At 35.8% G+C, this 18495-nt stretch overlaps 1 protein-coding gene across 1 annotated transcript in view; it reads right to left on the reverse strand.

Moving 5' to 3' along the window:
- Window positions 1–17694, reverse strand: part of LOC139704309 (uncharacterized) — a 58915-nt gene extending 41221 nt beyond the window's left edge. Inside the window, exon 1 of the mRNA XM_071607269.1 lies at window positions 17331–17694. Within this exon, the coding sequence (XP_071463370.1) occupies window positions 17331–17694 (364 nt within the window). The remainder of the gene's footprint in view (window positions 1–17330) is intronic.
- Window positions 17695–18495: the final 801 nt, after the last annotated feature.

Here is an 18495-nt window from a genome sequence, read left to right on the forward strand (position 1 = left end):
TTTTCATTTCTGAATTTCTTACCATGTTTTATTAATCAACATTTCTATCTTTTGTGTTTGTATGACTGGTAACTTTATAACATGGAGTTTTGAAATTATGACAGGTTAGACCACCAATTTTGTTCTTGTTCAAAATGTTTCTGTAGTTGGTTGTTTTCACATTCCCTATCATTTTAGGAGGGAATTTTAAATTTTTGCAATGAATAATCTCTGCATAATGTACAACAAGACTGGGATCTTAATTAGAATAAGATGTATTCCATGTTTTTATGAATAAATCAAAATATTCTCCACTTTCATGTAAAATGAATAAGAGTAAATAAAAATATGAAATAAAAATGGTATTCATAAAAAAAAGAAGTTAGGAATTTTTTTAGGGATGGAACAGAAACTGTAGATTTCTTTGGATAGTGTTGATATGTTACCAAGTTTAAGTGTTCCTGCCTATGATCATTTGATATCTTTCACTTTTTGGTGTTATTCTAAGTTTCGTTGCTTGTTTTAAAGTCTTCACATTTGATCTACTTGATTGGGTAGTATTACATTGGGTCTAGTATTACATTTTATTTTACTTGTCAGATGAAATTGTTTTCTTGATTTTCTTTCCATATATTTTTTTTATTATTATTAGTGTATAGAAACACAGTTTAGGTGTGTGGGGTTTTGTATTGGCACCTTTGCTGAATTTATTCATTGTGGTGATTATTTTCTTGGAATCTTGAGATTCTCCAGATATAACTTTATCTCACTTATGAACAGAGGTTATTATACTTCTACCATTCCATTTGGCATGTCCTCTGCCTGTACTTCTTGCAGATTGATCTGGCCAGGATTTCCAATATGTTAAAAATAACAAGTGAAAGCATGTAATTGTCTTCTTTCCATTTGGGAAGAAAATATTTTGTTTTTTGATTATTTAATGTATTAGAAGGTCATTTCTCATGTGTGATCTTTATTTTGTTGTTGTTTGCATTTTTCTTTTTTTTTTTTTTTCAGTATCAAGAATTGCATTCATGGTCTCACATATGCTAGGCATGCATTCTCCCAACCACAGAACTAAATTCTGACCCTTTTAAAAATGTTGAGACAGAATCTGGTCAAGGGGTTCAGGGTGGTTTAGAACTTATGTGTTTTCTGCCTTGGACTTTGAATAGCTGGGATTACAGGTATACACCATATCATCCAGCTGTTTTTTTTTTCTTTTCTTCTATTTCTAGTTGTTTTCAACTTCTAATCATGAAAGCTTTTCTTGCAAGATGGATGCAATGACAAGGTTTGTAGTTCAAGGTTCTTTTGTGAACAGATAATTAAAGGAGACACTCACTAGACAGAGCATGAGGAGTTACTGAAGTGAGAGTACACTGCTTTAGACAAGGGCAGTGGGCTCACCCATGGGAATGGGAGGCCTTGAGGCAGAGAAGGAACTGGGAAGCTGGCTTTGACAAATAAAGAGACCAGATCTGGGATGCTAAAGTTAGTGATAGGATATGACTATCACTCCATAGGATATGACTACAACTGACTTTGGCAAATAAAAATTTCTATCAACAGAGAATGTTGATAGAAATTTTGTTTCTGTAGCTTCATTGGGAACTTGACTAATTTTAGATGAGATTAAGTAGAAGAATTTGTTTAATACTGCCCTACTTCTCAAATTAGAAGCCTACTGACTGCTGGGGGTAGATTTTTTATGTGTTATGATATGGTGTATACCTGTTATCCCAGCTATTCAAAGTCCAAGGCAGAAAACACAACCACTTATATGCTAGCTACTGCAGGGCTTGGAACACCTCATTTGACCAAAGAATCCCTTTTCGAACTAAATGGAGGTCAGGAGCCTTACCAGAAATAGGTGAGAGACTTAATCCAAAATTACTGTTCTTTTCTGTAATTTTAGTTTTGGATGGACATATGGGATCTTTATTTAGTTTCATGGGGTGCTGAGAATCTAATCCACAGCCTCACACACTGCCAAGAGGTTGATTCAGACACATCCCTTCACAAAGCACTTTACCAAAGAGCCACAGGTGAGGCCCCTTCATTTCCATTTTGAAACTGTTTTCTTGAGGCTTCACAAAGTGGTGGTCTGAGGCGAAGACCTTCCTGTCATGCAGGGGAATTGAACAATAGGTAAGAAAACAGCCCGGGGACAGACTTTTCCACAAGATGAACACTAGGGCATTGACAGCTCCTGATCATGCTACTTAGGTTGCTATGTAGCCAAGTAGGGATTCTCCACTGAGACCCTTACCGGTCACACTGATTTCTGAGTTTTCTGAGATGCTTGGCTTTCCTTTCAACAATCCAGGACATGGCCATTTCACAGAGCTTGGAGCTGGTGCATATTTTGGACACAAAACCACGAGCCCCTTCTGGAGAGTGGCCAAAATTCAGGAAAAATACAGGAACTTAGGAACATAGTAGGTGTTGCCCATCTGCAAAGCAAGCAGCAATCTATTCATATATTCACCAGGATGAGTGCTGGGAAGCTTTCCACTGATGCATTCTGTTTCTCAATTCTTTGTTTCCAGAGACTCAGTAAAAACTACCTGAGATCAGTCTTTGGAAGGGCACAGCCAAGAGTAGGAGAGATTAAAGGCTCAGTCACTGTAATCTCCTCTGCCACCTACAAGGTTGTGAACTGCTGAGCATTTTCCATTCCAGTATGTATTCACAGATATTCTTCTTCTTCTCCCTCTAATTGTGTATAACTTGGTTCGATGGTAATGTCAAGGCATTGTTCTGGATGACAGTGGGAAGTGATATTGTGTAGCACATGTTCATATACACATTGGATTGATTTTAATATTTTCTCTTTGAAGTATTGAATCTCTGACCATAACCCATACCCTACTAGACTCTGAGTACTAATCCTCACATACGCATAAAAGCAAACCTAAAATTAAAAAAATGCAGGCAGTTCATAGGAGGAATTGTGTATACTTTGATTTTCCTTCCCTTTATCAAGGGTGTGTGTTATAACACTAGTCACATTTTCATTCTAATACTTCTGCATGGATCGTCAAATTTAACAAATATATAACTTATGGATTCCCTTTCTCTGTAGGCTGGGTCAGAACATGTATAGTTATATACATATATATTGCCCTTCCTGCTATCACAGGTAAATTCATGTATGTACTCTGACTTTGGCAAATACAAATTCCATGAACAGATCACTCCCCCCAAACCCCAGGGCAACTGAAAGTTCAACCAATGGTGAGCTCCATAGTTGAACAAGTTTATACATAACCCCATGTAGAGTCAAATGAATATTTTTGTGATCTTTGAATGATATATGTTCCATTTAGAATTTGGATTTGCATATCTATTGCTACTTTTACTTGTATTTAATATATATATATATATATATATATATATATATATATATATATATATATATATATATATAATTCTTTGAAATATATATAATTCTTTGAAAGGAGTTTTCTCACCCCTTAATGGTTCCTGAAAGAATCGAGACCCACAGTGCCACCTACTTCATCCTTGGATGGTGGCTAGACTGATACAGTGAAATATTTGAAATTATCATGACCAGGAAGCACTGGAGATCCATCGGATCTCCTGTTGCTCATCATGAATGAACCAGATAGTGCCTTTATTGACTGGAATTCATGAAAATGGTGTAGAACAGAGATGCCATTGAGTTGGAGCCTGCTGGGAACTGGGCCTGGAGCAGTAGAGTGCAGGTGTATGATAAAACACCTGTGGTGGAGCCATGTGGATCTGTCATTGGCTTCCAAATGACATGTGACTGACATGGGGCAGTCAGCAGACCCTTATATGTAAAGGCCTCTTGTTGTGGGGAGAGGCTTTGGGGTGATAATCAGAATCAGATTGCTACTCTAAGTGGGAAAGATGTATGGCATAGCAGCCCAGTTGGTGTTTTCTCTTGCAGAACCTGACTCACCACCTGTGACAGAACTCCCTCCAGTGCTGTGTCCCAGTTTGTTGTAGGGACAAATGAAGCAAGGCACTGAAGATAGCAGGACACAGTTTTATTTGGCTGCAGCCAGGTTCAGAGAGCACAGCTTTTGCTGTTATCAATCAATCTCTCCAAGTTCAGGGAGTTTCAGAGTTTTACACCCAGCATGTAAATAGAGGGGCTCAGAGGTTTACAGTCTGCAGAAGTTCACATAAAACCAGCTTTTTCTTTCACTGTTCTGGGCAAGTTAACCCTTCAAGGACAACACTTGAGGAGAGGAGAACTTCTTCTCCCCTTTCTTCCTCCCTCTGCCAGCTGTTATCATGGAGCCCATTTGTAACTTTTCTTAAAAATGTAGACATATCTGTGAAGCCCAGATCACAGCCAGAGGCCTTGTTTGCACTTTTCTTCAAAGTACTACACTGGATATATTTGTGAAAATAGTAAGGGGGTGTCCAGCACCTGGAGTGCTGGTATCTTCCTGGCCAGTGGCCAAGTAAACAGGGCAACACAAAAATAGAAAGTTTATATACATTGAACTCTTTTGCAGAGACTCTTTGGCTGACAGTCCCTAAATCAGCCATGGTGAAGCGGACTTTTCTGTGGAGAATGGGGGTTCCACTTCATTGGGTCCCCCTCTTCCTCCAGGGAGAAGTCTTTTCTGCTGTCCTTTAATAAAGCTTCAACTTTCCACTCTAAACTTGCCTTGACGTGCTTCTCTGGTGTTATACTTCAGCATTGGGAAAGCAAGGCCTCATTACCAGTAAACAGCAGTAACAATAACAGTCAAGGGACAGAGATAATGCCAAAAGTAAAGTCAACATTTAGAATTGAAGATAATAATAATCTTCAGCGATAAGAATTCCTTAATTTAATACTTTAAAAATAATAACAATATGTTGCCAGGGAGCAAATTTGTGACATATGCAGTCAAGGGGAGAAATAAAGAATGTCCATGCATTTCTGCCCCTTTCAATTCTTTATTCACTCAAATTCTTAATACAACTTTACTCTACAGGTTCCTAATGAAGAAAACAACAATCCTTAATGATAGGCACTGCAGTGGAGATAATCAAATAACACCAAGCAATTCTAGATTAATTAATTCCCTGAAAACAATTTTAGATTAATTCTGAACATTGCAAAACAGATTTAATCATGACAGGCTAGTGGCAGACATTTCCTCTGAATGCTAAGTTCAAAACTCTCAAGCCTTAGGCTTTATGTCCTGTAGATGCACACTCATTCAGACAGCAGTGATCAGGTCCCAAATCAAAACAGGCTTTTTCTGGTGGGGAGTGGACGACCAGTTGAGGAGAGGGTCACAGAGAGAAGTTGCAGCTCTCACAAAGGTCCAGACAAGGCAGTAGAGTTTGAGAGCAGGGAGGATCACACAGAGAATAGGAAAATGATGGCAAGTGATGGGATGTCAGTGTAGGTCCTCATCAGGCTCTCCAGCTGGAGTACATACTTGTTTAGGCTGGCTGAATCCCTGTTTATTAGCTCTATTTTTTTATACTATTTTTTTTTTTTTTACCACACCTTGTAATTATCAGGTGCCATCAGATTTCTCATTTACCCTGAGGTCAGAAATATCTGGTCTGGTGGTCTCCATCCTGATATTCTCACCTTTCACTCTTATCAGGAGAGGAAAGCCTGCCAGAGGCTTTACTCAGTTTATCAGGGTGAGGGGAAGTAATTTGTCTGAGGCCATATTAGAGGGCTCTGTGGGTGTGCCTGGTGATAAATGACCTCTAATAATGACCTCAGGTTTCAAAATGGAGTTTTTTTAAAGGGAGTGAGAAACTGATGTGACTCCATTTTTGAGAAACCAGCCTCTACATCAGAGCAAAGCCTGTCCAAAGCAGGGAGTTACCCTTGTCCATGGAAAAACTCAGAGTGTTCCTAGGCATATACCTACCCTGCTGAGTTGTTTGTCTGTAAATAACTGGAGAGATCTTCCATGCCAAGTGATCCTTACTCAGTTGCACTAGGTTAGGACCCATAGCAACCCCCTAGCTACCACAAAAAGCATGAGACACAGAAAATACCTGAAACACCAGGTGACCTTCCCAGTTGAATTGTTGATTGGTAACATGATTAGTCAAGTTTATCATATACACTCTTGCAACCTCTCATGGCCTAAACCAATCAGTTCAAATGTATCCACAACTTGAACTAACCAATCACCCTTACACAACTTGTTCCTGCCAATGAATGTGCTAATCAATGTTAAGAGTTGTTGTTTGACTTTTCTGTGATGTGAAATTATTGGCTGTTTGATGTTGTGATGCATACAATATCCCCAAAAATCTATTAATCCTCAATGAATTAAGGGTCAAGACTCACTCTTTGGGACCACTGTATCTGAAATGGTTGTGAGTCCAGGCTTGAGCTTACAATGAACACTCTTGTGTGATTGCATCAGATTCAGCTCCTGGAGGTCTATTGGGGACCCATGAATCTGGCATTACAGGAGTTGCTTAGGCTCAAGCCTAAGGCCATTCTCACACAACCCCTTTCACCTTGACAGCTCTTCTGCAGATAAACAGAAGCCATAACACATAACTCCTGTCTTCATAAACTTGATCTCTTGAGTACAGTGTCATTTCAAGTTCTGGGTTTAAAAAGACATATTCATTTTCTTTGATGTTTTCAATAAATCACACAGAATTCTTAGAAATGCCTTGGAAGGATAACAATGTTATATTGCAAAACTCCATGAACTTCCAAATTGCTTGCTGTGTGTGACTGACCAGTATGTGAAAGGCCTTGGGAATATATGAATATATTATGAATATAATAGAGAGAACTCTTGAAACTTTTTTTCTTACTGTACACACATCCTGAGGCCAAATGAGGCTGTTTACTAGAGGTCATTTCTCAAAGAAGAGATAATGATCATAAAGGAATAAATTAACCAATATATTATAAATAAATCTAATATGTATTTGATTAAAATTGAGGACATATATGGTCATGCCAAATAGTTTGCTGAATCATTTCAATTACAGTTATTTAGATATTTTAATGTTTTGCTTACTATCTGCATTAGAGACATCGTTGACCTGCAATTCAGGAAAACTGTTAATTCTAGCACTGAATTTATCAGGTTTTCACACTTTGATATATTACTTATTGCCATAGGATCTCTTGTTTCTCAATGTGTATATTTATAAATTTACACATTCTAGAAGGTTTTAGAAAGATAAAAGAAATTATGTATTAAAAGAGTAGTTTAAAAAGCTCTTTAATATACCCTTGCTATGGTTATTAAATAGCATTTTCTTTTTAAGAATGTATTAACCTGGGGCTCGGAATGTGGCTCAAGCAGTAGCACACTTGCCTGGCATGCATGCAGCCCTGGTTCGATCCTCAGCACCACATACAAACAAAGATGTTGTGTCCACCGAAAACTAAAAAATAAATATTAAAATTCTCTCTCTCTCCCTCTCTCTTTTTTTAAAAAAAATGTATTAACCAGCAATATGTATACAACAATAACATAATAAATAAATATGGTACAAACAAATAAACATAAATTAATAAATGTTATATGATTTATTTTATAATAATATTGGTAAAATATACCCAGAGGTGAAAATAAACATTTGAATAATGATACATGTACATGTCCATTTTTATTATGGTATAGTGAAATACATCTATTTTTGTAATATACTTTTGTTCATGAAAGCATCATAAATATTATTATCAAATATTATTGTAGCTGCACAAAATTAAAAATCCAAATTGTACATATATCAGTAAATAAATGGCTTTTAGTGACTGAAATTTCTGAGTCTGTTATTGTGAAACACAAATATTCAGTAAAATATGCTCTGAAGAAAACCTCAATTTGAAAATGTAAAAACATAGAAAGGAGTATTTAGAGTTGTTTTACCATGAGATTAATTTAAAATACTTTTGATACCCAAACAAATACTCTGAAGTTTTTACTCTTAAGAAATACATATGAAAGAGTACAGCAATTCTGTCTCTGAGTAATGCAAGCATAAGAGAAAGATGATAAGAATATTAAGTAAGCCTCAAAAATCTGAGGATCATGAAATCAATAAATTCTTGGCAAGAAAATATCAGAATCAATTTTGATGTAAATTCAAAACTAATTTGCATTCTAATTTACCAAATCTTAATGATTTTATATATTAGAGAAAAGAAGTCAGAATTTTAAGCAAATACTTGAGAAATGGGTGTGCACAACAAGGTTTAACCTCAGAAAATTTTATACATCCCCTGTATCTGTCCATGTGTCTCTCTCACGTCTTTCCATTGTGACATCAAAAAAAAAAAAAAAAATGAAGAACAAGTTTTTGAGTAATTATATTTAGGTCTTAAAAAAGTTAAAGAAAATAATTAGCTCTCTTTATCTATTTTTAGAAGTAATTTGCCTTCGTATTTCTTCAATAATTAATGATTACCCTGTGCTTGTTGCTCATAATACAGAATGTGTAGAACCACCCAGAATGAGAGCACTATTTAAATAATGTCAGAACAAAAATTGCTACAGAAGAGTAGGAACTGAAAAACAAGGCCAAAGCCAGTGCAGGACCACACAGCATTTAGGGCTATATCAAAGAGGAATGGAGTTGGTCTTAAGAGGTCTGACTTCCCTTCGCCAAGACAAAGAACTAGTACATACTGTCTTAAAAATATTTTTCTTCAAATCTTATATTTTAATGGATACATGGTAAGAATCCAGAAGTTAAATGTAAACTAGCAAATTTACATTCATTTCTGGGACACTTTTACTTCTAGTTCTATAGATTAATTAATTTTAATGCCTTTCACCATATTCTAGATATGGTAGATAACTTTTTCTTATTCAAAAATTATCAGGTAATTTACAAAGGACTCCATTACAGAATACAGTCATTTTTAAAAATTCATAAAGCAACAGATGAAATTGTTTAACACAGGATATAAAGTCTGTGTAGACACCATGGTCTTTATGTTTAGCTCCTAGTTTAAAGAAAGGTTGACTGGCTTGGATGTTTAGTTTTAAACCTTATCTCAAAAAACTTGAAACAACTTCTCCTGTGTCTTTAGACAGGGATACTGGTGGTAACTCAGGGACAACTGTGGGTTTGGCACCTTTATTCATGATCACTTTTTACTTTGAAGAAAGACTTTAAACTCTTTGAAGATTCACATTCCCACTCAGCAGTAGGGAATTTTATTTTTTCATGTTCTATCTCCCCTTTTCCATATCTCATTTCTCTCATTTTAGAATCATGTTAGGAAAATTTAATCTCCTTGTCCAATCTTCTGTTTTCATTCTGAAGGATCTTTTCAACATTATCTTCCAGGTTTTATAATAGCCATCTATTTAAAAAAAATTAATCTTGTTCTTAATATACAAATTCTCTGCCTTCATTTTTGAGTTTTGCACCTGGTGAGGTGTGATTCATTGAGTTCAGGTTTGAAAAAATAATCTTTAAGTTATAAAGTTTCAATCATATATATATTAAGATAAAGAAACAGTTTTAAAGTTACTGTATTTGCTATATTTTAAGTACAATAATTTTAAATTAAAATTTTTAAAATACATTAATTTTCTTTCTCATTTGGCAATCCTAATGAAGGCATAATGGCTCATTCTATTTTTACTTATAATTTTATCCTATTAAATATGCCTTTTCATTTATTATTCATGTAAAATTATTAATAGAAATTCATCACTGGTTAAGAGACATGAGTCAGCCAAGAGGCAAGTTAAATAAAAATTTAAGTTTTTCTCCATACACAAAATAACTATCTAAGCATACTTTATGCTGGACAAATCCTTCAAGATGGCAAGTAGCACAAGCAAGTGTGCTGAAGGCTGAAACTGATTCTGAAAGCTAATGCCTCTCCCACAGCACACCATCACAAAGTGAAGATTTCTAAAGTCTGGGAGACTGAGGTGGATATTTTGGAAGAAAACAAGTACTCTTGTGATACTAACAAATTGTAGAGGAAAAATGATTCATAAAACCCATGAAATGCAGGAACCTCAGAGTTCTGAGAACAATCTCAGATGTAAGCCACCCAGTAGACCTGCCTGACCATTAGATTTTGTTCACTTTAGACCTTTTAGAGTGGGAAATAAACATTGATTAAATAAATCACTGAGATGTGGGGTTCTAAACAACATTTATTTTCTCAACTATACAGTCTAAAACATTACTCCTAATGGATTAAAGCACAAAAATCTGGGACATATTTTTCAAGGCTTTTTAATTTTATTAGAATATACATTTAATGTGCCACATTCTTTTCCAAATTTCTTATGTAATTCAAAACTTCTTATGGAACAATATCAAAGATTTGACATTATGCTTGACCATACTTAGGGAGTCCCTTCAAGAACTGTAGAGTCATTCCACTCATGCCAAGATGATATCATATTTACATAAAGAGTGAGTTTTTAGGTTATTTGTGGTATAAGGTACAGATTTTATTCAAAACATTAGCAAAAAGAAAATACAATCATTTTCAGATGAAGTTCTGATATATAAAAATAAAATAACTTAAAAAATTCCAAGCTGGGCATGGTGGTGAATGCCTGTAACCTTGGTTGGCTCTAGAGATTAAGGCATGAGAATTGCAAGCTCAAACCCAGTCTCAGAAATTCTGCAAGATTCAGTCTCAAAAAACAAAAAAAAAAAAAAAAGAAAAGAAAGAGCTGGGGTTTGGCTCATTAGTTAAGTACCTGTGGGTTCAATTCCTGATTTAAATAATAATACTAATAATAATTCTAAATGACATCATGAAAAACACAATAAAAATTTATAACTGAACTTTTTTGGTGGTAATGGGGATTAATCCCAGGGCCTTGTGCATGTGAGGCCAGCACTCTACCAACTGAGTTATATCCCCAACCCTATAACTGAACATCTTACTAGACTCTAGTTTCCTTCTGTGACTTTTGTGCTTTTGCTATTCCTTCTCTTATTCTATACTTTCTGCCAAAATTTTCTTCAGAAACAAAAAACTCCCTCTTTACACAAATTATCTTCATAAAGGAAAATTTCTGGACATCTTCACCCTTTTGTTTAAAATTGTGATTTATAACTGCATAGTTACAATTATGGTTTACATTGCTTCCTTGCCTTAGAAAAATTAAGCCTTTTGCACACTTATCTCTAAATCCCAATACTCATGCTTTGATTTTTCTTTGTGTTCAGCTACATCACCAAGGTGGTTACAGGTCTTAATGCAAGCAGTTTCTGTTTGATCTGGTCCTGACTTCCTCCTCCCATGTATGGTGCTCAAATTTTTTGTGCTTGGTGAGACTTTTAGTGAGGTTACATCTCATATACCAGTTTTGATGTAATGAGATGTCTTTTTGCAAATGTGGTGGATGTGATAAGTGGATGTGATACTGGGACTTCATGGAGATAAGTGACTGCAGTGTCTACCTGTCCTGCTATGAGGTCTTCTTCATGGTATAAAAACATTGTCTTATCCCTTGTTTACAAAACTTGAATTGATGGAGTATACAAACCAAGCTTCATGTAGTTCTGATCTCAAAAGTTATGACCACTACATGTCTACATTGTATAGAGCACTTGCTTTTTTTCAGGGCTACTTTACTTTAGAGAACTCTGAAAAATTCTTTTATAACACATAAGTAAAGAAAACAGGGCTGATGATGTGGCTCAAGTGGTAGTGCGCTTGCCTGGCATGCGTGCGGCGGCCCGGGTTCTATCCTCAGCACCACATACAAACAAAGATGTTGTGTCCGCCAAAAACTAAAAAAAAAAAAAAATAAATAAAATTCTCTCTCTCGAAAAAGAAAACAATATTGGGCATGTTCAAGTTTTCCAGAAAAATCTGAGAGCAATTATTAATGACTGACAGATAATCACACTGAGATTCCCAGAGTTAAGTGATATATCATAGTTTATAAAGTTACTAAGTGAGAAAAGCTAAGATTCAAATGAAATATAGCTAAGATTTTACACCTAAAAAAATACTATAATATTCACAAAGTCTTACACCTAATACATTATGAGGGAAGACTATTACTTTATTGGCTTCTCCATTTAATATTTTCATTTTAGAAACATTTTATTAGTAGAAATAATAGTATTTCTGATGATAAATATATAAGAAAATATTCAACACCTTCAACATCCACAATGTTCAATAGAAACCATGTAGAATTTTTATACCTTTATATCAGATTTTTAGAAAAAGCATTTATAATCTGATAGTTAAAACCTTTTTTTAAATTGTGCTACTATAAACATTGTTGTAGCTGCATTCTTGTAGTATGCTGTGATGCCCTTCAGTATATGAATTGATAAAGAAACTGTTCTTTTTGTACAAAATGGGATAATGCTCATCATTAAAGAGAATGAAATCATGGCATATGCAGGTAAATGGATGGAGCTGAAGAATATTATGCTAAGTGAAGTAAGCCAATCCCCCCAAACCAAATGCTGAATGTTTTCTCTGACATAAAATTGCTGATATGTAATGGAAAGGAGGGAGAAGCATGGGAGGAATAGACAAACTATAGATGAGGCAGTGGGGAGGAAGGGGAAGAAAGGGAGCATGGGGATAGGAAAGTGGTGGAATTAGATGGATGTCATTACCCTAAGTACATGTATGAAGACATGAATGGTGTGCCTCTGTTGTGTACAAGAGATATGAAATATTGTACTCTATTTGTGTAATATGAATTACAATGCATTCTACTCTCTTTTATAACAAATTAGAATAAAATCTAAAAATTACGTTATAAAAGATTGTGAGCAAATTCAGAGGAAATAAAATATTTAAATACAAAAATAAAAAAGCATGTTTATATATGTTGAAATGTTTTATATATTCCATTGTGGAGTTTGTAATACTCAAGAATAACTGTAACATATTATGAAAAAAAGCAAATACTTTTGAAGCAACTAAAATATATTCATTTATTAAAAAAGTAATATATTGTCTCATTTAAATCTATTCTTTGAGTGAGAGAGAGAAAAAAAGAATACAAAGAGTGATTAAGAAAGTAAAACAAAATAGGTAGAAGTGGAAAACTAAATATAAAAATGAAGAAAGAAGTCTTAAGTACTAGAGAATCCGTGCTAAAAATAAGAAAATTAGTGAATGCATGATAAGACTGTGAGGAATGACAGATTATTTATCCTCTGATAAATCTCTGAAAACTTATTTTCTTAGGATAAAGATAACATATGAAACTATTTCTCACAAGTTTAGACATGATTTTTAAATTACTTATTCATGAAAGTTTATTAAATAATATCAATACTAGATACTTCCTGGAATTTTTCTCCAAGTTGATGAAATATTTTATATATTTTAGAATATGTATGTGCATGTGCACTCTAGAACACTATGTATAAATGTATATATGTTTTATCTAAGGTTAACTTTTATATGTATGTGAAATAATTTGATTATTTTATATTTTTCTAAATATAATGGTAAATAAAATATTTTTTGTAGAAAATATAATGTGAGTGATCTGTTTATTTTAAAGTGTCTGAATTTTTTTTACATAACTGGCTTTGTGAAGCCAGTCATTTCTATATTTTAAATAAAAGGTGTGTTTGAGGGGGCTGGGGATGTGGCTCAAGAAGTAGCATGCTCGCCTGGCATGCGCACGGCCCTGGGTTCTATCCTCAGCACCACGTACAAATAAAGATGTTGTGTCCACAAAAACTAAAAAAAATAAATATTAAATCTCTCTCTCTCTCTCTCTCTCTCTCTCTCTCTCTCTCTCTCTGTCTCAAAAAAAAGATGTGTTTGAATAAAAGCATTTTAAGAAAGCCTCCATTCAATGATGAATAAAATTCCCTATTAAAGAGTATTGGCCATTTTTATTTTTTTACTAGAAAATGTTTCCCTTAAAAAGAAGCAATGGATGTTAGCCCACCACAGTACACTAAATCACCTTTCACATAAACCTATGGCAGGGATGCTAAGAAGATTATATTTCAAAGCAAAATGGATCTCAAACATCAAATAAAACTCTAGGCTTCATGAAACCAAAAGAAAAGATTTTACCAGCACTTTCTATTTACCACAGAGCCTTCTCTCAAAGAAGTAGGCAGTCCTATGCTAAGTATTTGATAGCATACCCTTGGTGTCAACATTTCCTATTCTTCTATAACAATCACTGGAGGTCCAGATTTCCCCTCACAGTCAGAATTCTATTTTCTTCTATAGGGTATGCTCACAAAGCAAAACAAATAGGAGTTCATGGAAAAGGACTGTTTCACTCATATTTTCCTTACTGTCTTTTTTCTGGAAACAAACAGAAGGCATCTGTCTTCAAAATTGCTTTCACCATAGTTTACTACAATTTTCTAATCCCAATATTGGACTGCAGGAATCTCTTTTGTGGGAGCCAGTGTTGAGGGTCTTCTGCTGCCAAACAGAGGCCTCACAAGCCATGCGGAATGTGGATGAGCCATGTCATGTCTTGTGAGCTGCATGGCTTACACATTTGCTTTCCAAAGGAGTCAACCTGATGTGATCTAAAAGGTCCTGTATTATATAAAATATGATTTTCTTTGAAATTGGCCATCTTTATTCAGCTCAGCTAGTGTGCTGCTCCTAATGGTCTCTGCATTAATATTAGTGAAACACAAAAGAGCAGTGGGCCTCAACCATTATTTTTCACCTGTTTCAATCCAAATATTCTTCAGGACTACTTCAGGATTTTTTGTATAAAAAGCCCAACCATCTTAAATAGGTTAATATACCAGTGGATTAAAAGGCCCTATTCTTATAGCTTTATGACTCTAATTAGCTTGAATGCTTAAAATTGATTTAAGTTATAAACCATGCTGTTTTGTTGCAGTAAATGGTATTGTGTATGCGAATCAAATCACTGTATCAGTGTGAAGTAAATGTATGGATACTTAGATCAAGACAGCAGAGGCATAGGTGAGAAATTCTACACATCAAGAAAGAGCTGACAGACCTGTGTTTGTGCCTGGAGCTGGGATTGTGACTCAATGGTAGAACACTTGCTTAGCATGTTTGAGGCACAGGGTTTCATCTAAGCACTGCATATAAACAAAATAAACAAAATAAAGACCCATCAACATCCAAGAATGTATATAAATAAGTAAAGTGCTTAAATACTTTCTCAGAAAGTATTTCTCAGTCTATGCCTTTTTTAAGAAAATAAGAACAAAATGAAATGTTTCACCCCTTGTAGAAAAGCTATTACCTTCAGTAAAGTGCTGCTTATAAATTTATTTCTTCTTTGTTATCCTGTGAGGAAATTACAACATGTTGAAAATTCAGTTGTATGTTATCAGCCAAAAGAATGATTGAATATCAGAGTTTTTCTTCCTATGCAAAAATCACCACCCTTACTGTTATTGTAGGAGAAATTAATAAACACAGAAAGCTTGGCTATTCTCACAAAGTTTATGTAAACATGTTACTCTAAATTAAATTTATATAATCAATTATGATTTGCTACCAATGCAGATGTCTTGTTACCATTTGGAACACATGAAGAGGTGATGAATTGATCGCTATTTCAGTTTCAAGAGAAATATTTCCTATAAGGGTGTCTGTATTTTGTCAAGAAGATAAAACAAGAACAGTAAGGACTTATTGATTCCTGATCCATGCAAAAATAACTGAGAAAGAAGGGTGATATCACTTAGAAAATGTACACAAGTCTATAAACCACTTTAAAAAAATCATATTAAAAATACATACAAACAACTACAAATCCAGTTAAGAAAAAATCAGCTACTCCAGCCAATAAAACTACAGGAGATATCACAATATCAATACTTGAGAAATAGTGCCACTTGTTATCTGATCCTATCACTCACTGAAACATTACCCAGGAGAGTCAGAGCCAGTATAAACACTCCAGGAACCATTTAGAGCACACTATTCTTTAAGACCTCAGAAGTAAATGTAGCTAGAACCTACTGACATACTAAAATTGCTTATTATCACAAAGGTGAACCAATATATTCTGCTTTACAACTCTCTTGGCAGTCCAGAGAACAGGGTAAATTTATTATCTACAGCACCATAATGCTCACAAAGATCTCTGTATTATTCATAAGACTGCATATAAATTATAAAAAAAATATTTTTTTTTCCAGTTTATAACATTGTTTTATACATATCAATACATTATGTTGTGGCCAGCAAAGTACATATTATTACTGACAGCTGTTGACATGATTCAATAAAGCCCCAAGGGGTTTCACTGATAATCCTAAATCACAACTACTTTTCCAAATAAAAAGGTTTTTATTTGGAAAGGTTTAAAAAAAAGGTTTGCAGAAATGTCAGTGGTTCATAAGGAAGAAACTTGGGCAGAAGCCCCAAGAAACCAGTGTAATTTTCTAAGTTTAGTGGGGAGGAGAGGGGGTCTTGTATATTAAAAAATAAGCCCTCTGTAGAAAATGGAGTCTCTCATGTGAAGATTAATAAGTCTAATTTTGGAAAGAGAGTTTCTGTCAGACTTTGCAGTATTTTATTTGGTTTCTTATCTTTCTCTTCCTGTGTCAGATGGTGAAGTGCCTAATTTTAAAACACATTTTGAGATGAATGTCCTTAAAAAAGTTTAGAGATTTTTCTATTGACTTTGAATTCCTCTGCAGTTTTCAATTTTGCAAGTCATATTAAAATAGGCAGACTGCATAACCAAATGTTATTCGGATGTCTTCAAATAAATTTAATAATTTCTTTTTTTATTCCATGTACAAAGGAATAATTTAATTACAATGAATAAAAGATAAGTTGAGAGTAGTTGGTTCTTTTCATAAAGCAAAATTTTTAGACATCAAGAACTCCTTGAGCTGAAATATGGGTGGACTCCTCCTGCCCCGGCTGGCCCCAGCGCACCTCTGGCACACATGTCCACCCAGAAAGTTAAGTCATGGGGGAGCGAGATTGGCGCCTCTGAGGCCCTGGCTCCAGCTCCCCGCCCCCGGCTCTGGCTCCCCGCCCCAGGCTCCCGCCCCCACCGCTGCTGGCCAGGCTCCCATCCACAGACTGGCCTGCTCTGCCAGAGCCTCCGCCGCCCTGCCTGCTGCAGCTCCTTCCTGTCAGCCCGTGTCGTGCAGCGGCCCTTGTCCCCGCCCCTGGCGCTGACGTGGGCGGCTGCCTGCGGGGCGGGTCTCCCCTCCTTCTCCTTCTCCTCCTAGAGGCTCAGCTGGTGGTTGCCTCTGACACTCCGCTTCACCTTCACACACCCCCAGCACTTCCCGAGTCCTGCCTCCCCTGGCTGCCCTGGGGAGAGCTGGAGCCTAGGCTGTCTCCAACCCCGCACCAGTCTGGGCGGCAGGCGCTCGCTTCTCCAGTGGGGGCCGCGCCTGCGCCCCCCCCGCCCCCCAACCCCCCCCCCCCGCCCCGCCTCGACACTCACCTCTGGCCTGCACCAGGGGCTGCAGCCTCCCCCCGCCTCGCGCTCCAGGACTCGTCTCCCGAGTTCTCCCAAGGCGCTGGAGGCCTCCTTTCTCTCTGGGGACTCCGCTTCTCCCCCGCCGCTTCCCGCCCTCCCCACCCCAAACCCCAACTTCCCAGCTCCACGGCGCCTCCAGGAAGCAACTCCCCTTTTCCGCACACTCGGGCAGCGGTGCTCCCACCCAGAAACAGCCCTCTTGGGGGCGCTCAGCTCCTCGGGGCTCCGCGTGGACACTCACAGCCCGGGGTGGGGACCCGGAGCCCCCGCCTACTTCCCATCCTCCCTCGCAGCCCCTGGGGAAGGCACGGTGACTGGCTCCAGTCATGGGTCCCTCAACAAATCATTTTTTCCTCCATTAAAATCATTAGTATTCATTCAACGAATTCTTTTTTGTTATTTTAAAATATATATATATATATTTCCCATGAACTGAAAGCATCTCCTGTTAATATTCTAACCTGAGAACATAGTGACCTAAGACAAGAAAAAAAAAAAAGACTTTTGTAAAGAAACTAAAATAAAAAATATTTAATTCAATAATAGTTTGCATCTACCTATACTTGGAAACTAATCTTTAACTAAGAAGTCAAAATGAGAAACTTTGTATTAAGGATTATCTAATTTAAGATCTTGGATCTGCTGACAATGGTGTCAAAATGTGAAAAGAAGCACACCTAAAACTTCTGAGTCCAACAATTAAAAACATGAGAGTATAGCAGGCCCTCAATATCAAAGAAAAAAAGGGTCAGAATCTTCTGGTACAGTGCTTTTCTATTATGTGTGAGGTACTGGGTTGAACACTCAGCAGCACATTAAAAAAACAACAAAGAAACAAACTAATAATGATATTATATCCATCTACAGCAACAAATAAAAATTCAAGAAAAAAGGACTGTGTCTTAGACTTGTGTACCCTCACTACTTGTATATATATATATATATATATATATATATATATATATATATATATGTATATACATATATATATATATATACATATATATATATATATATACATATATATATATATATATATACATATATATATATATATATATATATACATATATATATATATATATACATATATATATATATATATATATACATATATATATATATATAT

This window comes from Marmota flaviventris, unplaced genomic scaffold, assembly GCF_047511675.1.
Source record: "Marmota flaviventris isolate mMarFla1 unplaced genomic scaffold, mMarFla1.hap1 Scaffold_49, whole genome shotgun sequence".
Lineage (NCBI taxonomy): Eukaryota > Metazoa > Chordata > Mammalia > Rodentia > Sciuridae > Marmota > Marmota flaviventris.